At 42.8% G+C, this 21,208-nt stretch overlaps 1 protein-coding gene and 1 long non-coding RNA gene across 9 annotated transcripts in view; one reads left to right on the top strand and one right to left on the bottom strand.

Annotated features, from left to right (window-relative positions):
* The window catches only part of arhgap9 (Rho GTPase activating protein 9), a 51,654-nt gene extending 31,465 nt beyond the window's left edge, over positions 1-20,189 (top strand). For 3 of the 8 annotated variants that reach the window (XM_037099713.1, XM_037099714.1, XM_037099712.1), the window contains 15 exons: positions 4-69; positions 1,800-1,940; positions 2,143-2,241; positions 3,731-3,792; positions 3,936-4,023; positions 5,110-5,205; positions 5,613-5,711; positions 5,985-6,090; positions 6,475-6,594; positions 8,103-8,201; positions 10,321-10,398; positions 10,680-10,733; positions 11,535-11,669; positions 15,904-16,009; positions 18,950-20,189. In XM_037099713.1, the coding sequence (XP_036955608.1) occupies positions 4-69; positions 1,800-1,940; positions 2,143-2,241; positions 3,731-3,792; positions 3,936-4,023; positions 5,110-5,205; positions 5,613-5,711; positions 5,985-6,090; positions 6,475-6,594; positions 8,103-8,201; positions 10,321-10,398; positions 10,680-10,733; positions 11,535-11,669; positions 15,904-16,009; positions 18,950-19,136 (1,536 nt within the window). In that variant the 3' untranslated portion in view covers positions 19,137-20,189. The remainder of the gene's footprint in view (positions 1-3; positions 70-1,799; positions 1,941-2,142; positions 2,242-3,730; positions 3,793-3,935; positions 4,024-5,109; positions 5,206-5,612; positions 5,712-5,984; positions 6,091-6,474; positions 6,595-8,102; positions 8,202-10,320; positions 10,399-10,679; positions 10,734-11,534; positions 11,670-15,903; positions 16,010-18,949) is intronic. The other 5 variants (XM_037099716.1, XM_037099717.1, XM_037099715.1 and 2 more) reach the window with 5 other exon arrangements.
* LOC119020432 lies at positions 5,662-9,469 on the bottom strand. Its single transcript, XR_005075315.1, has 3 exons — positions 9,414-9,469; positions 9,163-9,320; positions 5,662-5,799 (listed from the first exon to the last, which is right to left on the bottom strand). It is a non-coding gene; the product is annotated as an uncharacterized LOC119020432 (long non-coding RNA).
* Positions 20,190-21,208: the final 1,019 nt, after the last annotated feature.

Raw genomic sequence — 21,208 nt, 5'->3', positions numbered from 1 at the left:
TAGCTGTCACCTGATTTCCTCTTTGGAAGCCACCAGAGAAATACAGACGGTGGCTGGCAGATGAAACAGGTGATACTCTACCTGATGCACTCTTTCATTGCCAGAGGACTTTTAATGCATTTCACCTTGACTCTCACTTTGTAGTCAAACACCACCAACATAGTGACCTAGTCAGTTATGTTAGAACCATTAGCTGAATATCTGTGCATACATACCCATAGGTCACTTGCGCTACTTATTGTTCTTTTAAAGGCATTTATCTGACATCTCCTTCCTTGTTATTCGTGCCCGACTGGGAAGGTAATCCTAAGTGTTTTACCAGCGCTTAAAGGGCTTTTGATGGAGGGTATTTTCCTCATGAAAATCAATGAAGTCGAGTCGTTAGATTTGCAAAAACTGCATCTGCACTGTATTACTGTAGAATACATTAAAGTAGTGCCAGCTATGCTCTTTGGATTCTCAGAGATCAGCATTTATGCATATGAAGGTGGTGAAATAGCAATTCATGGTGTAAAAAGAGAGGCTGTTACCCAAGCAGTTCTAACTGCAACATGTTGCATCACAGTGGGGTGTGGGTGCGCCTGGTTTTAAAGCCCTTATAAAGGCCTCCTCTTTAGCAAAGGAGCAGATTTGGCTCTTAGTGTTAATCCTCCTTGCATGAAAAGATGGCAAACATTAGGAGGGATATTTAGTCTGATTGTTGAAACTAGGTTACGGGGATTGGGGAAGGTACTTAATTATGGCTGCTGCTGCATGAAAAGTTGAAGTGGTGGGAATATTGTGCATTTGTGTGCAGACCGACATATATGTGCATGCATGGGACTGTCGAGCTTAAATGTTTTGCATGTAAAACACAGCTGCACGTGCATGCATCACCATGTCTCTGCCTCTCTGCTCTTCCTGTTAAGTGAGGCAAAGAGTGAGAAGCAAGTGCTCAGCCTCTGTAGTTTTTCTCAGAGTGTCAGAATGCTTCAGTTCATACATGTTAATTAAGCTTTCATCATCGGTAACCCGCACTTAGCAAATTAATCATTTAAAATAATAAAAACAAGTTCAATGTGTTAATCACAATCTCTTAGTGACGTCTTCAATAAATGAATGTCCAAAACCCAATCCATAACCCGATGAGTTGTCATTTACCACCATAAATAAAGCAGCAACTCCTCATATTGAAGAAGCAGGAACCAGCGATCAATTTAAGTACAGATAAATAACAAAAAAGGGAAAGCAGTATTTAGATCAACTCAATAAAACTTCTGCCCATCATCCAAGAGCCTGTTGTCTACAAGTACATCCACTGTAGTCAAACAAACCAATGAGAAAAGTGGATGTCATCTAAGGTACAGCCTGGAATGAAAAGTCAAAGGTAGTGGATACAAGAGTCAGTGCTTTCTGCGTGCTTGTTTCCGTGAATTTTGTTGTGTATAAGACACCAGGAGCTGCATGCCCTGACCATTCTGTTGCTCCGCACTGTTGCTTGTTTGGAATTTTAATTGTTTAGATATTTATGCTCATTGTACAGTTGCACTTGTGCATGAGGTTGCTCGAGGCAAGAGCATTAGCTAAATACCAATACATGCAGTAAATATGATATCTAGAAAAGGCTTCTGCTGTAGTTTCTTACTTAGAAGAGAACAAAAGAACGTCAGCTGTCAGACAAGATCTGCAGATGTAACACTACAATGGGAGCATGTTCACACAATAAAACAGTCATGTCCCTTCCCCTTGTTTTGTCTGTTCCCTTTCACCACTGACCCAAAAAAATCTGACCCTGACTTTTAACTCCCCCCCCTGTGAAGAGCATGCAGCGTGCCGCCTCCTCTGACACCCTGAGCACGATGGGGTTCAGCAGTGCCGATGCCCACTTCCATAACTCCCAGCATGACGTGAAGCAGCAGCTCAGCCACTCCCAATCTATGGTCCTGCCTGAGAACGGCAAGGTATTCACACAAAAGTCACGAATCTGCGTGCACAGTATTGACAGATTATCACAGAGAGGAGGAAGTGCAGATCAACTTCACCAGTTTTCGCACAAATGTACATAGAGACAATTGAACCCATCTGCTTCTGCTGCTGCTGCTGCTGCTGCTGCTGATGATGATGATGATGATGATGATGATGATGATGCTTCCCGTGTTTCAGCTGGTGCAGCAGTGCAGAGATTACTCCTGTAATGTGACCAACATCGTCGTGGAACCTCCGTCTCCTGCAAGCTCTCCGGACAGTGAGGGCTGCACACCGGTGAGAAAACGTCGCTTTTTACCCTTTAAGATAAAAACATCCATTTATGAATACCATATCTCTTATTGTGATATACAGATAGACATCTTTGAGAACGCAGTAGTTTCTTAAACAATCTGAGGAGCATCCCAGCAGCCTTAAAGGATAAGCTCACCCAAAAGTTAAAAGTCATTATCCACTCGCCCCATTTTGATTGAAAGTTAGGTGACTTTTTGTAGTCAACAAGACATTTCTTGAGCTTCATAGCAAAACAAAATCATTCTCCTAAACAACTGAACAGCAGGGGAACAACAACAACAACAACAAAAAACACTAAATGGCTCCGTACAGCTCATCCACTGTAATCCAAGTCTCCAGAAGGCTCCAGATGCCAAACTTATTTGAAGGGATGTTATTTACACCTTCTTTAAAGCCAGAATCTTCACTGTAGCTGATAAGCTTAAAGCTTGTTGAGGGTGTCTTTTCAAATCAGTTTTGGATCTCGGTGCTTACCGTTACATGTGTTCTGCCGGACAAGCTGTATGGAGCCATTCTATTTGACATTTTAAAACAAGCCCCCACCTACTTCAGAAATGTGTTGTGGACTACAAAACTTCATTCGACTTTCTATCAGCGTGGTGGTGAGCAGATAATGACTCAATGTGTATTTCTGGATGCACTTTTCCTGTTACGGGTCACACCGCCAGACAAGAGTCTTCGCTTGAAAAATATTTTTTAAAAACCCTCTTCTTCTCTCCTCCAAAACCATTTTCTCAGAACCAATAATAGAACCTCTTTTGTGCTGTTTTCCCAGCATTCAACAGTAAAACAAAAAAAAAAACCAAAGGAGTGGCCATAAATCTCTAGTAGTTTTGACTTTCCTGAGGATTTGGTTTATATGCAGGTGTTGTAAGATATCTGCAGGCGGCATGTAATACGCAGATCGCCCCACCAGTGATAGAGAATTGAACCAGGTACTCAGGATAATCCACAGTCATCCCTGTTATCCGATTTCATTCAGATCTATTTTTTACTGAAGCTGGAAAATTGAGAATTGTTCACAGAGATTTTAGATGAATCTGTATCAGGAAAAAAGTATGTATGGTTATCTCAAAACCTGGGCAAGTAAAATAAAACGCTGGCTCTCTCTATTCGCTCTTCAACATGGTCCTCACTTCTGCGTTCCTTCCTCACTGTCTTTATATCCTGTCCTCAACACTTATGGCTTCATAGTTAGTATTAATTCTGTTCTCCTGCACCTTAAATGGGGCCACACCGCAGTGGGAGATCTCGCAGCAGCTCCCCTCCTGCTATTTTTCGAATGATGCAACAGTCAAGTTAAATGGGTTCGCTCAGGATGCAGTTTATTACACAGAGGAAAAGCCCTCTGCTGTACTTTACTGTTAATATTTCAACTTCCGTCACATACTCTCGGGCCTACTCCCTGTGACAGTATTGATATTAGCGCTTGAATATTGCAGATTTTAATGCACTTTTAATGTGTTTGCAGGAGTTAGAGAAAGCTGGCCTCTTGAACAAGACAAAGATTGCAGAAGGAGGCCGGAAACTGAGGTGAGATATCAAGAGACTTATGTTGACATACGAATTGGATTGCATCTGTTTGTATGAAAAGTGTTTGAATAAATTAAGGCAAGTATGACTTGGTGTTCTGCATCCCCAGTGACAGGTATGTATGTATGCTCTTTGTTTTGCAGGAAGAATTGGAGCCCGTCCTGGGTGGTGTTGGTTGGGAACAGTTTGGTTTTCTTCAAAGATCCCAAATCACAGACACCTTCCAGCTGGGTGAGAGCTCAGACAGTCTGTGTTTTTAATGGCTGAAGTCCAGTGATGGTCGGGAAATCATAACATGAGGAAAATTTTCTTTATTACAAAATCATCAGCCAACTCCTCTGAGTCATTTTGCAAGAGCTCTGTGTCAGTTCCTCTGCAGTCATCACTTTAGACTGAAACATCGTAAGGTGACTTTTGAGATCAGCTGATTTTGGTTCAGTGATTAAACAGCAGTACGCTTTAACAAACGGAGAAAGTGACCACTCAGCTGTCATACAGGACGCAATATGATGCATTACGATGTGGCTTGATACAATACAATACGATACAATACGATCCAGTAAGATGTGGCATGATGCGGTTTGATAAGATATGATGTAGCATGATACTTTACAATATGACATTGAACAATACGTTAAGATACAATATGATACAACATAATACGATACGATAAGATACAATACATTAAGATACAATATGACACTGAACAATATATTAAGATACAATATGGTACAACACGACATGATATGATACGATACGATACGATACGATACGATACGATACGATACGATACAATACAATACAGTACGATACAACACAAGGCTTTATTGTCGGTCTACAATGAAATTCATTTTGCGTCCTGAGGCAGCTCCACTCAAGAAGTTTACATACAAATTAGACACAGAGCCACACGTTCATAAAAGCACATAAACAAACATATAATATCCTCAGATCCACATCTCATTTAGCGGCACTCTGACTTTGGTTTAGCCACAGTATAGACTGCTGTGTAAAGACATTCTTTGGTCTGTTTAAATGGAAGGACTCTATCGTCTATCACACCTTTCTCTTCACAGGATATTTGCAGCTAAATGACACTCACCAGCTGCTCTGTTAATGCTAAAGGTCACACAAACCGACTGCAGGTGTTTTGTGTGAAAGCTGGTCAAAATGTAGCTGTCAGTTAAACTGGGCAAAGTGTAGCGTTGTTTCCCACGGCAAAAAACACCCAAACTCCATTTATAGGAACAACTTATAGGTCAATTCAACCAGCTTTTGACAAGATAGAACAAAACATGACTCTTTTATTGCAAACAGAAACCAGGAAACAGTCGCCCTGAGAGCAGTGTGGACTTGAGAGGAGCACAGATCCACTGGGCCAACGAGCTGTCCAGCAAGAAGAACGTGTTCAAGGTAAGAAAAGAGGGGGGGGGGGGGGGGGACTGTCAGAAAGGTCACAGCAATTCAACGAACCCTTCGTTTTCATTTGAATTGTTTTTGAGCTGACGTGCCGAGAGGACAATGTGTTAACTGATGAGCAGTAAAAGATAAAATCATATTTCTGTCAGCAGAGAGTCCTTATCAGTTAGGGAAGTGAGAGTGGGAAGCTTCTTTCACTCGGTCACTCGACTGTAACCCTCTGTGCAGAAGAAGAGGAAGCTGTGTGAAAAATTCATTTTCCAGCACATCTTGGCAGATCAAGTGTTAGTACGAGCCCTCTACTGTCTTTAAGAGACGTAACTTTTGTTAAAAACTGGGGCTTGCTTTGCCGGCTCTGAGGTCGCACACTCACGTGGCTTGTCAACGTGTGTGTGTTGTAGCTGAGGACAGTGACGGGAAACGAGTTCCTGCTGCAGTCGGAGACGGACTCGCTGATCAAAGAGTGGTACAAGACCATCCAGAACGTCATCGACAGACTGGTGAGGCGCCCCACACGCACACACAGGGGACACGCGCATAGTCCCACTTTCACTGCACCACTTCTCTATTCGTGGTCAGATGGTTTCCCTGTGGATAGAAATGATGTCACACCATCAGTATATACGGTTTACTGTATGTCCTTTAATTGAGTCTTAACCACACATGCAGACTTTTTGAACATTCACCAGAAATCAGATGAGCTCTAAGTGAAAGCAGAGTCGTATTTCTCTGATGATGCTGTTCCCACAATGAGCCTTATTTCCCTCCTCCAGGACCGCGAGAACCCATTAGACAACGTCCTCCTGTACTCTCTGAGGCGAGCGGGCAGCGTGGAGATGTTGGACCACAGCGGAGACGAGGACGACAGGAGAACGTCTCGTAAGTCATCCCCGCGTGACGCCTCTCGACGCTCCATCCTCACCGCCTCCCCTCACATAAAACCGACCCCGCCCTCGCCTCAGTGCGCTCGAGGCCTCTCGCTCCATCATCATCACTCTCTCTCTCTAAACTTCCACACAGGCTTCTTACACCCCTCCATCCTCTCCTCCATCCTCTCCTCCATCCAGCCCACTTACATCTTCACGCGGCCTCCGTGGCAGATAATCCCCCCGTCGGTCCTTGCCCACCTCCGCCGCCGCCCGGCCCTCCCACTTTTCATCCTCACCACCATCCCCTCTCATCTGCTCTCTTGCCCCGCATTCGAGCGCCCCGCACTGACCTCCTCCTCCTCCTCCCCCCCCTCCTCCTTTCCTCCCTCTGCAGTCCCCCGCTCATCGTCCAACCTGGAGAACACGGAGAGGAAGCGAGTGAAGACCCGGCTGAAGAAGCTGATCCTGAAGAGACCTCCTCTGCAGGCACTGCAGGAGAAAGGCCTCATCAAAGGTGAGGATTCTTTTTGAAGTTCGACTTCAACGCAACTGTGCTTTGTTCAGCAGCACGCGGTGGTGAATGATGGGAGTGTGTTTAACAAGACCACACTTTTTGCTGCTAAAGCTACCCGCTTAAGTTTTGTTAGGAAGTTGAGGATATTTAACTAAGCTGAATCACGGCTGTGAAGGCTGCCAGGAAATCTCAGCATGTAACCAGCAGCGATGCCACCTCCCTGAGAGAACATGCACTGCAATCCTCCCCGCCTGTTACCTAAGAGTTTCTCTGAGAAGTTCCTCACACTTTTTTGGATCTTTCTTAACTGCTGAAATGATTTTTTGTTGTTGTTTCCCCCAGTATCCTAAGCAAAAGATATTTTAAAAAGATAGAAATGGTGACAAAAGGTGTCATATTAAGCCGTATGACCTCCTCTTCACCACAGCAACCTGGAAGAAAACAAAGAATTAAGCCGATTGGTCCGATGTGTTCTCTGCTACCATCAACAACACCAAGAACGCACTTTGTCCCTTCAGTAGCTTTAAGACACTTCAGGCGAATTGAAGCTGTTCTGATGACTCACGGTGGCCCAACAGCCCACTGAGACGCTTTATGTTGGTTTGTCCTTTAATTTAAAGCTCATTAAAATTTGCCACCCATCTGTGCAGGAACTCCTCTAATGCACTGCTGTAATGAGTCAGTAGGAAAAGTGTCTCATCAGAGATCAACTAAGATAAGAAATTAGCATTCTGCCACAACATCCTCAGGTCTTTTAGACTAAGCAGCATCTTGATATAGATTAGAGATGTAGATAATCACTACAGGAGACACTGAAGACGGTAAAAGTTCTAAAAAAAACATGATTTCGGCTCTCAGAAAATGTCTGTGGAGGTTTGCCTTTCTTTGCAGACCCTTGATATGCAGCCCAAGGTTCCTGACCAGATTCACGTCAGGGATGTGCATTTACATAATTTTAACAAAGATAAAACAATTAACTGCAGCTCCCTTCTGACGGACTAACAGGACGTGTAACCTCAGCGACACGGAGCTCGCCCGCCAGCATTTCGTTAGAAGTGAAGATGATGTTCAAAATCATCTGTGGATTTGTAACGAAAATTCTGAATCTACCATTGAGAGTTTAATGATCGTTAAACTGATTTCACCTCTCATCTTCGCATTAAGTTCATCGCGGTCCTTATCAGAGACAACCCTAATCTGATCACACAGCAGTTTAATGGCGTCACACTGTGGCGCACAGGGGTTGCGTGCGATTTTCTTTTCGCCCCTACAGTACATACTGTACAGCACATGAGCGCCGTTGCATCATAAAGGGTGAGCTTACATCTCTTCTGGGTTTTTGTTTTTTTCTTCTATAATGAACAGTAAATGTATCACTAGATTGACTTGAGCTTGGAGCTCTTACATCATGTGTTGGCACAGTTATCTGAGAGAAGAAGAAAACGTCTGAACCGACATAAAAAGTGTGTTTGTATGTGTGTTTGTGTCCGTCTGTCATCACCCTTCAGATCAGGTGTTTGGTTGCAGCCTGGAGATGCTCTGCGAGAGAGAGCGGAGCACCGTCCCTCGCTTCGTCAGGCTTTGTACTGAGGCCGTGGAGAAGAGAGGTACAGTCAAACACACAGCCGCCCCCCTGCTGATGTGATTCCCTGCTTATTGCAGACACGTGAGGGAAGCGGCTCAGCTCTGTGACATAAATCATCCAACAAAAACGTACCGTGAAACGTTTGTGATTGGTCCACAGAGCGAGCTAAAAAAAAAGACAAAAAACGCACAGAGCAGAAGTTGTGACAGCTGCCAGACAAAAGAGATCTAAATGAGAGAAAATTGAGTTGTTTAGAAACTGTTTAGAAACAATGCCGCTGATAAATATTTCATACGCGCGAAGACGTCTGTGTTTTGATCACAAGAGCTTTTAAAAACCTGGTTTTGATGAATTAAATATTTCTGAGGAGTAGTCCCACATGGAGAGATCAAGGCTGTGAAAGGCTGAAAACTTTTAGGACGAAGAAGCTTCGGGGAAAAGAGAAAGATCACTGATAATTGTCATAGTTACCGTATGCAGTCATTATAGTTTCAGCATGCCGTGTTAAATAAAATACATACTAGGAAGACTACAATAGAATGTACGATAAAAGATGATGACCAAAACAAGCAAATATTCACATTTAAAGAGCTAGAACCAGTAAGTGTTTTGCTTTATTTCCCCTCTCAGAAAATGATCTTTGATCCAAGATAGAAGAAACGATCCAAGATCAATCGACTGTCGAACCTGACGCAGAATATTTTTCTTTTACCTGTTGGATTAAATAAATGTTTTAGCTCCTATAGAGATTATTAAGATCTCACAGATGAATACAAATTTTAAGCCTCTACAGTTTAAATGAGTTGAACTTGGCGATGAAAGGTATTAGGGTTGAACACAACAATAAAAAAAACAAAAGATAATATTCAGATATGTGCTACATACTATATATTATTCTCATTTGCAGGTTTATAATTTTATTTTGGTATACCACTAGAATAAGTTTACATGCTTTAAACCTCAAAAAACATCAGCTTTCTCACACCGTCAAGTGCTGTAGCGCTGTACTACCAGTTTGAGCGCCGGTCCCCCTCCTTAATACTCAGTCTGCTCTGATTGGTCAGCTCGCACACGCCCCGGCCAGCAGCGCCGTTTCTTCGTTTGGCCTTGTCGTGTTTTGAGCTCCCAGGTAGCTTTACTTCTGCTGTGAATAATATGCATGAATTATTAAAATGTGTGACATGGTGACGCATTGATGTCAAGAAGTCACAGAATAAAAGGCGGGACTACTGACGAGGTGTTCAGGAGCTGTGTTTTCTGTGGGAGAGAAGAGCTTCTGTTCATGTCAACTTTCAAGAGCTTTTACTTGCACATAACATGTAACTAACTGAAAGAAAGGGGAAAAAGATGATGCATGACTAACTGCAGTTACATGATACATTCAGTCAGTCATTTTCTCTGGTAAATGTCTAACTCTGATAGGATATTAATCATTAATGTATCACACAAGCCTGACTTGTTCCACTTCTAATGTTGGAACCAGTGTGTAAAAAGCAGAAACTCAATGTCATAAAAAAAACTTTGTGAGCACTTCAAAAGTCACACGATTAAATGTTTAGAGGAAGTTTATAAATACTCGCGAGTTCATGTGAAAAAAAAGAAAAAATCAGTCATCTAGGGGAGATCGGAGAACATTCTGATGACCTTTGCCACATTCTGTTGCCCCTATACCATTGTATATAAATCAGTTTAATTTAAGTTTTTCTAACAAGTTTGCCTGTGTGACTCTACATAAGGGGAATCAGGCTCCTTGTGATTTTCAGCCCACACGGTGTGACTTGTGATTTGGATCACCTGACATGAGTCTGTGGGTGACTGGCAAAAAAAATAATGAAATAAGAAAATGGACATGAAGGAAGCAGGAAACAAACAAAAAAAGCGATATCTGTTCTAAACCTGGAGCCTACATTACCCATAATTCCCCTCAGCCAGTGAGTGACATCACTAGGGGGAGATTTACCGAGGTGCACACAGCTTCAGCATGATGCACAACGGCTTTGATAAGCAGACTACTCCCCAAGACCTGTAAAAACACTTTGAACTGTCAAATTGAAGTCACCCTTTACGTAGATTATTAGCAGATACTGTGTCACGCCGGTGGAGATCCCCACATTTAGTCGCCTCTATGTGGTTTGTTGCAGGACTGGACACTGACGGCATATATAGAGTATCCGGGAACCTGGCAGTGATTCAGAAACTACGCTTCCTTGTGAACCACGGTGAGGATGGAGGGGGAGGAGGGGGAGCAACTGAACTTTGAATTGAATGTCTGAGAGTAATGAATCCTGACGAAGGTAGAAGTTGGATTTTTCTGTCTGTCGTCAGATATCAAGACATTTTTATCTCTTCCTCTTTTCCTCCCAGTCAAGATAAAAATGTCATCTGGTGCTGTTTTTTGGTCAGTCTGAATGCACGCAGTGTAATCCATGCAACACTGATGTAGTCTGTATGTAACGTGACATCCGGACGCCCCGACTGAGTAACATGTTGCTTTTCACAGAGCGAGCGGTGACCACTGACGGCCGTTACATGTTCCCAGCGGAGTTGGTACAAGGTAGATTCAGCCCAGCGAGGGGAAAAAAAACCCAGCTGCCTTTCACGTGTCCCCTCTGCCTGCTTGTTGTGTGCATCGTGTGTTGCATAATGTGAACACCTCAGTGAGAAACTCAGTCCTAACACCCACCCACAGATTGACACGCAGAGCCGAGCTGCAGCCCAGATGTGCAACTGAGCCGTTTGGCTGTTGTGCTACCATTTGCTTAATGTATGTGTGTCCCTTAGGCTTTTTTTTTTTTTTTTGCCGCTTTAAGTTTTCTGATGTAATAACAAGCAGCAGGTTGTACAGCGAGCTCTCGCACGGTCCGAGGCTGCCACCAAGTGGACGAGGCGGAGAATCAGCTTTGCTCTAATCTCTCTGACTCATGTTTCTCATCATTAGATTCTTGTTTGTGTCGTAAATATTCTTGACACTGGGCTCAAATTTAAAGCTAGACATTGTCTTCCCTTTTGGTCCCTGTTATCCGGTTTGCGAAGCATTTGTCAGGCCTGGGTTTCAAGAAAACTGCGTGCTTTTTACACGTGTTTGTGCTTCAGTGTCTTCTCTCACTTTTACAGACCATCTCTATCTCCCTCCTGCAGCTACGAGCCTTAACGTCACGCCTCAACGTTGACCTGAATTCGCACTCTCTCTTGTTTTTTGTCTCTCGATTCGGACTCTTTGTCGCTCTTTTTTTCACATTGCCTCGCTTTTACATTCACTTCCTCTGACTCTGTCTGTCTGAATTTCTCCCCCATCACCCTCATCCTCTCCTCCCTCCTCTCCCTCGCCCCCCCTCCACTCCTCCCGGCCCCTCAGAGGAGAAGCTGAATCTGGACGAGTCTGAATGGGAGGACATTCATGTCATCACGGGAGCTTTGAAACTTTTCTTCCGCGAGCTCCCCGAGCCGCTGGTGCCCTTCGGCTTCTTCACCGACATCGTGGAGACAGTCAGTGAGTGACCGGCTTCTGCCCCATTCACACTGTTTGGTTTATCAGGATCAGAAATACTTTATTGGTCCCACTGGGTGAAATCACACCGTGACAGCTGGTCCTGCTAGAACACAAAATATCACACTGTGGATGTGAACAAGATTTAAAAAGGAAAGATGAAATGACAAGAGTAAGTCAGAAAAAAGATAATAAGTACTAAAATCTAGAAAGTAACTGTAAAAAAAAAAAAAAAAGATAAACATATATACACACATTCACTTACTGTATGTCCTCTTCTCTGTTAACTGTGGAGTGCTCACAGAGTGACATGATCTTTGGTTAGTCTGAGGTAGATAGTAAAACAAAATAAAAACAGAATTGTTGTTAAAATGCAAATAATCACCTTTATATTTGAGGTGAGACGTTTTTGTAGGATGTTGATTGTTTCAAAGTAAATATTTGGGCATTTATTGTCTTTTATTTTGTTGTGTCATGAAGTCATTTATTTTGGGCTGAAACTAATGATTATTTTCACAGTTAATTCGTTTTATTTTGTTCTTGATTCATCATTAAGTTGTTTGGTCTATAAAAAGTCAGAAACTGGTGAAAAATATCGAAGAGGAAATCCTTAAATGTCATGGAGGAACCAGAAAATATTCACCTGTAAGAAGCCGATATCAGGAGAATTTTTACTTGAATTTTCTTAATGAGTAAATTAAGCGCAAGTAATCAATTATCAGAATGGTTAGCGAGTAATTTAATTGATGCCAACTTAATCTATTAATCGATTAGTAATTGCTGCAGCTGTACGTGTAATTGAACAGGGACTCTCTCATGCATACCAGGACCATCTCTTTCCCCTCATTTCCTGTTTGTGTTCAACTAAACACAAACTGGCTGTGAGGACATGTGAGGACGTCATGTTGGGCTTTGGGAAACACAACGTTTCTTAATTTCAATGGAAAATAGTTCCTGCACACAATTTTTACCTTCGAAATTTTATGAAGATTTATTAAGAAAAGGTTGATGTTTTGGTCACTGAGACTCAATATTGAGACCTCAAAGTCTTGAGATTCTTGGGGGGGATTTGATTCTTTGCACTTTGCGGTGAGCGTGTTGCCTTCCATTCATCAAACACAACATTTCTGATAATTTTCTGACATTTTATATACCACACAACAAAAAAGTCATTTAATTAATCAACAATCAAAGTCATCATCACTTCTAACCCTCATTTACATGATCAGATACAACATATTGTGAGCTTCTTGTGTGTACGACTGAAAAGACGAAACAGAAGAAAAGCTAACAAGATCAGCTTCTTACACCCTGAGGGCCACAGGAGGCCCTCAGAGGATAACTTATTAACATCAACTTGTCATTTATCCTCTGGTGTGCTTTTATTTTGAACACTCCCAACACTGCTGTGGTTTTAATGAGTCAAAAACCAAGACGGTCTCATTAGAGAGAGGAGAGCTCAGCCCCCTCTTCACTTGGGCGGTTTCACACTTGGTCGAGCTGAAGTGGATGTAATTCTCTTCATTATAGAATGTATTTACAGCGCTCAGTTTTTTCCTACCTCTAGAACATGTTGCCACATACGGTATATAGTGAAAGATATACAGGCACCAGGGGGAGAGAAAAAAAAAAAAACGGCGCTTCCACAACAAGAAAATTGCTTGAAGGAGGCGAGAGGAGAATAATTACATCCTGACAAAACTGTAATTTATTGGGCAGCGTTGAATTTAAATTTGAATTACAGTTCCACTGCAAAAAAATAACAAGAAACATCCCCGCAGTGTGAATTACTCACGTTTTAGCTGCGTCTTTTCCACACAAGTCCCACAATCCTCAGCTCATATACATACGTGCATATTATATATGTATCATGCTCCAGTTTTGACACCATTATTTAAAGGATAAGCTTGCTGTTATTCTGCTTTTCGAAAAAGACCAAAAGCGACTGTGTGTTAGCTGGTCTTGGCCTCACTCAGTCTGTGGCAGTCCGCCCTTTAGTTAAGGACAGGCCACGGATAGAAACCGAATCAGTGTGAAAACTTGCAGCTCATTGACAGATGTGTGAAATCGGCAAACTTCGATATTTCTGTTTAAACTAGCGTCCGACCTGTCCGCTGTTTCTGCTGAGCTTTTTTATGCAGTTCGTTGTCTTTAATCAAAATCTATCCAATACTGACTACCTGCTAGACTTGGTTAAACTCTAGCTGTCGTTCTCTTTAGTCCTTGGCCCGACAGGTCTGATTTGTTGTCGATGAAACATTAAATCAAAAAAAGGCAAGTTCATTTCTGTGACGCCATTCAGACGCGAGGCGGCTCAAAGTGCTTTATAGTGAGACGATGAAAGGCTTTAAGAATGAGACGTTAAGAAAATGTTGCAAGCAAATAAAAAGTTGAAGATTACAAAGACATTATGAATCCAATTATGCGAAAGCCGCAGTGAACGCTTTTGTTTTAAACCCCGATTTTATTGATTTGAGGGCAATTTTACCCTCCATTTGAGTGAGGAAACTTTGTAAAATGTGTATCAGATGAACTCCTTCAATTAACCAGAGATGTATTTAGGCCTGAGGTCATTTAGTGCTTTACGGACATGATCTTTATGATGTTTAAATCGATCTTTTGACAGACAGGAAGCCAGGGCAGTGGTTTCAGGACAGGTATAATGTGCTCCACCTTGGCTCTAGTGAGGACAGTGTAGACAGCCACACTGCTACAGTACAGTCGAGCCTGCTGAGAACTTCTCCCGTATCCTTTAATTTCCTTCTTTTTTAAGGTGGTAATAGGCTGAGTTAAGGCATCGAACATGCACTTTAGCTGGATGAGATTTAAACGCCTTGAAATAACATCATGAGAAAACGAAATTAAACTGCGTCTACGTTATGTGACGCAGGGGGTTTTCGAGAAGTTATTGGAAAGAAACTTCCTGTGTCAGGAAGAGGTGCATAAACTTTTTTTTTCCCTCGGAGGACCAAAACATAAACCTAATGGTGGGAAACAGAACAAACACTTGTTGTATTGTATTTGTATGATGTGAAAATCAGACCTCATATCCTGCTCAATTTGTCCCCCTTCCTGCTGTACCCAGATTATGAAAGAGCATGAATAATTATGGATCCGAAGAACTGTGTTCAGCTGCGGTTTAACGCACATTCGGCTGTTCTATTGATTCTTTTTAGATTTAGCCTCCTTACGTCGGCTCCATGTTTTTTTGCGGAGCTGATTTTTAGATCTTTGATGATCCTGAGGCAGCGGTCTTTTATTTATTCCAGAGTCCAGGCTAAAAACTAAAGAGGGCTGAGTTTTTGCTAACGGGGGGCCCCCGAGGCTCTGGAATGACCTTCCAGAGGATTATAACAGCCGTCAGAGTCAGCCTCTTCCTTTTAAATCTCCTTTAAAAAAAACATACTTTTATCGGAAATCAAATCTGGATTTTATCTAATTTGCGTGCTTGTCTTATTGTTTTTCATCTGTTGTTGTTTGGAGTTTAATTTAGCTCTTCTTTGTGTATCTCTTTATCGTCGTGGTGTTTTATTTCGTTGTATCTACACGTTGACTGTGTACTTTGGTTTGATAAGTGCCCTATAAATAAAAGTTAACTATTATTATTATAGAATAAACCACGGGGCCCATGTTGTCATAATAAGCAGTGTGGCCCACTGATGTTTTTTATTAGCTTTTATGAGCATTGCACCGAGAAATAAACCAAACCAGCCCCACATACAGCACGTTTGTAGGATCAATTCACTGATCATGTTTTTGATCTTTTAATGGCGTTTGACAGTTTTAAAAAAAAAAAACAAAACAAAACAAAAAAAACATGAAACTTTTCCTTTATCTGTGTTCCTCATCAATTAATTTTGCACAGGCTCTCTGATGAGTATCGCCGTATATCCAAAATACAGCTGTTAATCCTCCGTTTCAAATCAAAATCACATTCAGACTGAAAAATGATAACAAATGTGAATACGTTCTCGGTATCGATTCCCCCTCTCTTATCAATCCACTGGAATTTTTGGCGTGCCATCACCACGCCGCCGTTCATCAAACCGCAGTGGCGATGGCTGATAATTACACGCAGCTGTATCAGATCAGATAGCGGATGCTAATTGGGGCACATGTTAGATCAGTTAGTGGATGTCAGTCAGGTTTCTGTTGCTAATAAAACACATGAAACAAGAATGCTAGGCGATGATATCTTGTTTGTTTATCTGACACGTTCTCCCGCTCTGTGCTGCAGAGATGTCGGACTACATGGACAAAGTGGATCGTCTGAAGTGTCTGGTGCTCAACATGCCTCCTCCCAACCACGACACGCTGCAGTTCATGTGTCGCCATCTCAGACGGTAGGTGCAGTGCAATCTCTGCTCGTTTTTTAACAGTCCTCCCTGGGAACATCTCATAATGCAGAATATTACCCCCCACCCCCACTCTCCCATCGGGACACTTCAGGCATGCAGGAATGAACCGGATGCCCTCAAGTGAAGCGAAGTCAAAATTAAAAATCTCCTCCTTGAAAACTTTTTTTTTTTTTTGAAAATCTGACCACAAGAGGGGGTCGTTTCCTCGCCGGTGACTCTTCTGTCGGGGATTCTTTTGGCCTCGGCTCTCGGAGTGTGCCAGCGCTGTACCGGGATCACACTGTTGTTAAGTTTGGGTCCCTGTGAAGATGAAAAGGCTTGGAGGAAGATGAATGGCGTACGATGTTCTCCGAGCCAGTTCCTTTTACAGTACATAAAATGTGTGTTTTTTACCGCCTATGGTTTTTCCTTCCACTACAGGGGTGAGTGTTCGTGTTCTGAGGCCGATGTTTGTGCCAGGGTGTGGTGGGCCCCATGAATTTGTCAACTCTGTGTCTTTCTCTCATTTTCTCTCCCCCCGCTGTCATTCCTCTCCCCCCTCGCTCTGTTTCTCATTTATTATCTCCTCTCCCGATCGCACACCGTCCCCCTCCTCTCTCTTCTTGCTCGCCTGCTACCTTTTTGTTGTTTCCTTACTTCCTCTTCTTCTCAGTTCACCTTCCTTCTCTCCTTTTATAATCTCCCTTTCCTCTTCCTCCCTTCTTCCTCCTCTTTCTATCTCTCTCTCTCTCTCTCCTTTTTTTTCCCCTTCCTCCTCCTTCTCCTCCTTGCCTCGAAGGTCCCATGGGAGCCTTGTGGTTCGTCTGCTGGAAGGCATACCAACACCACCGCCGCCACCACTGGAACCTCTCTCTTTTCTCTCTCTCTCTCTCTCTCTCTCTCTCTCTCTCTCTCTCTCTCTCTCTCTCTCTCTCTCTCTCTCTCTCTCTCTCTCTCTCTCTCTCTCTCTCTCTCTCTCTCTCTCTCTCTCTCCCTTTTTTCCTCCTCTCTTTTTAATGTGGAAGTTTTGAGCAATTGCTGGCTGCTTCTGTGGCTTGGTGGGAATGGCATTTTTAGAAGAATGCCTCATGCTGTGGCTTAAATCCATTCCTGAGTCCCCCCCAATCACACACACACTCAGACACACCAACATAGGTGGATACTGGCGGCGGATCGGGACACTTTCATGTGCACAGATCCGGATTTGAAAATGCAGATATACGTGGACGTGAGAGAAGATGTCACTGGTGGATTCACAAACTTGAGATCGAGAAAGATGGAGATTGTGAGAAATTATAGAGATGTCACGCGCTGACCAGAAGCATGAAGCTGTACGAAACAGTTAGCCATCATGTTAGCCCTGAAGATGGATTCAAACAAGACTCAGGTCAGCCCGCTAACATGCTCACCTTGACAGTGCGAGCATGCTCAGCAGTGTTTATTCAACCAAATCACCAGAATAAATGCAATGGACATTTCTGCAAACCACAGATATTTTAGAAACTTAACATTTCTTTAGATTCAATTTTTCATTTTATGTGTGTAGTCTGTTTGGGTTTAAGCTCCCAAAACCACTTGGTTAGAGTTGGGAAAAGATCATGTTTTGAATGAAAAAAAACCTGTTTTTTGTTTTCACAAGCACAGCAGGAGACGTCCCACGGTCTCATTTAAAACACCGGGTTTTGAGGCACAGACGCGACTGGAAGTTGTCCTGAGGTCCCCTGACTAACATCAAAAATGGTTTCACACTTACAAATGTTGAAATCCTTCTCGTCTGGGACTCGAGCACCATCCCTTCTACCTCTGAATATTAAAGTTGGATCATAAAACATGTAATGTTAATGTGATATGGCATGTTTTGTAAAAATGGGAATATGGCAGTTAGCCTGTGACACGTAGAAATGAGAACGCAGCAGTGTTGGCAGGAACATTTGATCCTGGCGCCTGGGCTGGATGTTCATGTACTGACTGTATTAGACACAGTCGGAGCCTCCATGTCTGAAAAGTTTAAGTGTCTTAAACTGTCATCCTTTGAATGGCCAGCAGGGGGTGACTTGCAAAAGGTAGTCTGATTGTATGTAAGCTTATGAGGAAGTGACCCCACTTTTCACTTGAGTTATTCCCTTAGTAAACAGTCTCCTAATGAGTTTATGGCTTCATTCGCTAGTTTAAAGTCTTCTTTAACACAGCGTGATTTTCATTTTGTAAATTATGGTCACATTTGGAGTTAAACAGACAATAAAGCAGAGCATGCTTTAGGGCGTGGCTACATTGTGATTGTCCGCACCAGGCTTCTCAGTCAAATCAATCAGGATATTCCCCCCCAGCTCCACACCGTCACCCAGATATGGTCAATTCAGAATGCTTAAAAAACGGTAGTCCACACACCATTATGTGACGACATGTTGGGTTTACACTTGTTGACAAAGTTTAGTGTGTTAGCACGCTAACATTTGCTAATTAGCATGGAACAGCAAAGGCTGAAGGGAGCGTCTCCAATTTTCCAGGTCATAAACCAAAGTACTGGACCGATTAAAAAGTGATTACGGCCCGAGCTGTAAAGATCAAGTTATTGCGACTCATCCTCGTAGGGGACATGAATGTGTGCACCGGATTTCATGGCAATCCGTCCTGATGGTGCAGAGACATTTCATGCAAAACCACAAATGTCAACCTTGTGGTGGCGCTTGAGTCATCAGACCAATAATGTCTGTGCACAATTTCATTGCAAGCCATCGAGCCAGCAAGCCAAGACAGTTGCTGACATATTTCAATTTGGGCCAAACTGGAGGACTGACCGACATTATCATCCTGTTAGCGTGACTGAGAATTTAAAATCCACAAACTGCAACAATACACAATCCTCGTCTGTATCTTTTTAATTATCGTTGATACCCTAGATGACTTCAATCCTATTTCCTTTTCGTTTGTTTTGTCTCCCTGCAGAGTTCTGGAGCGCTCAGACTACAACCGAATGACCACCCAGAACATCGGCATCGTGTTCGGGCCAACCCTGATGCGCCCGGAGCGGGACAATGGCAACATGGCGGTGAATATGGTCTACCAGAACCAGGCGGTAGAGCTCATCCTCAGCGAGTTTGACCACATCTTTGGAATGAGAGGCCCCTCTTGATCTTTACGGACAGACGATGGGGGCGGGGGGGGTTTCAAAAAGCTCCTACAGACGAAAGCACAAGTAGTGCAGCGTCAACTCATGTGGTGTAAAAAATGGATTTCACATCAAAAGATAATTACGGGGTAAAAAAGAACCGGGACAGAGAGCTGCTAATCATGACATCTGCCCTCCGTATAAAAGCCATGTTAAAACAATAATAGTAAAACAAACCAATTTTAGCTGCGATACTTGTGTCTGTAAGTGCAGATGTGGAACCGAGCCCGGGGAACGGACGCCTCTGTGTCACTTCTCCTTGATGTTTCAGACTTGACCAGGATGAATAAAAAGCCATAAAAGTGATGAAGCTCCTCCAGCCGGTTCAGCTGGCTGAGTTTGAATCAGTTATTTATCAAGGAAGGATGTGTCTTAACGTAGCACTGAAACGAAACTTAGCAGAACCATCTCACTGTGAAAACAAAAAAACACACATGCACCACCAGCACCTCTTGCAGCAAAGGACGGACAGATCCCACCTGCAGTGTGGATATATACTGTAAAAAAAATATGCAAACAAAGCAGGAAGCGAGCCGGGCATGTACATGTGCCCGCATCTCCGCTGAAGATATACAGTGTTTAGAAGACAAGTTTTTAGATTCATGTCAGAGTTCAGAGGCTAGCATGATTTCAGTGATGGCGCTGAATGTGCCAAGAGGGCAGAAAACGTTCCTTTGTACCAAATAGTAGTGTACTTTTTTTAGTACCTCTTAGTGAGTGGGCCCTCAAAGCTTCCCTTATTGTACAAAATTGGATCTATCTTCTATTTTTATTAGCGCAAACTCCTCAGATTAAGTTAAAAAATTTAAAAAAAAAACAAAAAAAAAAAACATGACATTGTAAATATGTGATATACCGTCTTTGTCAACCAGTAGCACTTTGCATACAGTGTGTAACCTAAAACATGATATATATTAGCCAAACTCAAACTGCTTTGAAATTACCATTGTGTTGTCAAGATGTTGCCTGGACCTGATAACTCTCCTGCGTTGAATAATAAAAAAAAAAAAGAAGTGATGAAACCGGCTGTGATCTGTTTTGTGATGTTTGCCCAGGATTTGTCTCGCCCTGGTTTGGTTTGTTTATAGCGAGCGACGGGGGTTCGCGTGAGAGATAGTGGAAGTGTGTGGAGGTATGTGGGCCCTCGGAGACGCGGCAGGGGCGGAGGCATCCCCTGTGATTGGTGCAAAATGCTGCTTTTAATAACAGAACAAAAGAGGAACTGGAAATGCATATGTTTAAAAAATGTGGATTTTCCCCCAAAACCCTCTCACTCTCTCACTCTGTGGCTTTGGTAATTTTATATTGACTGTGGGTTTGGCAAAGGACAAAAAAGAGCAGAAAAGAGGCACGAGGGGGGGAGAGTGGGAGGCTGGGTGGGGGACGGATGGGGCGGGGGGGGGTCATAGCTCACAGATTTTTGTAAAGTTTTATTAGATGTATTTATTCATTTTTATGTCTGTATTATTTCAAGTCCTGCAAGTGTGTGTGTGGGGAGGGTTAAGATGATGTGTGGCTGATTGATCGCCTGAACTTTTGATCACTGTGCGCATTTCTCAAGGTCGGACGTAACATTTGATCGGCAACAGAAGTATTTTCTGCTCAAATAGGCGACCACATTTGTTTACTCCGTTCCAAATGCATGTATGCACATAGCCATCCGCAGTTTAAACATTTATCCCAGTTTTTTTCTCTCTCTCGTCTTCTGACAGCCGTGCGTCTGTCCCGGAGCCTCCTGAGCTTTAGATTGAACGTCCAATAATACAACACCCTGAAAAAAAGTTCATTTTTTATTCAAGTGTTTTTTTTTCACTGTACGTTTTGTTCCTAAATTGAAGGGACTTTTTCTGTCAATAAAAAAAACAAAAAAAAAAACAAGTGGCTTTTTTCAAACTGCTGCATACTCGAGCTCTGTGATGTGTTTTATTTCACTTGGTGTGATGGCGCTAATGACTCCCCAAAATAGAATCAGTCCATCATAGACACAATCAAACACCCCTCCCTCTTAATTAGCTGCTTGTTGGCAGTGAAAGTCA

Source organism: Acanthopagrus latus, chromosome 6 (genome assembly GCF_904848185.1).
Source record: "Acanthopagrus latus isolate v.2019 chromosome 6, fAcaLat1.1, whole genome shotgun sequence".
In the NCBI taxonomy this organism is placed as follows: domain Eukaryota; kingdom Metazoa; phylum Chordata; class Actinopteri; order Spariformes; family Sparidae; genus Acanthopagrus; species Acanthopagrus latus.
The sequence above is the reverse complement of the archived record's forward strand: the minus strand, read 5'-3'. Positions and strand labels throughout refer to the sequence as shown.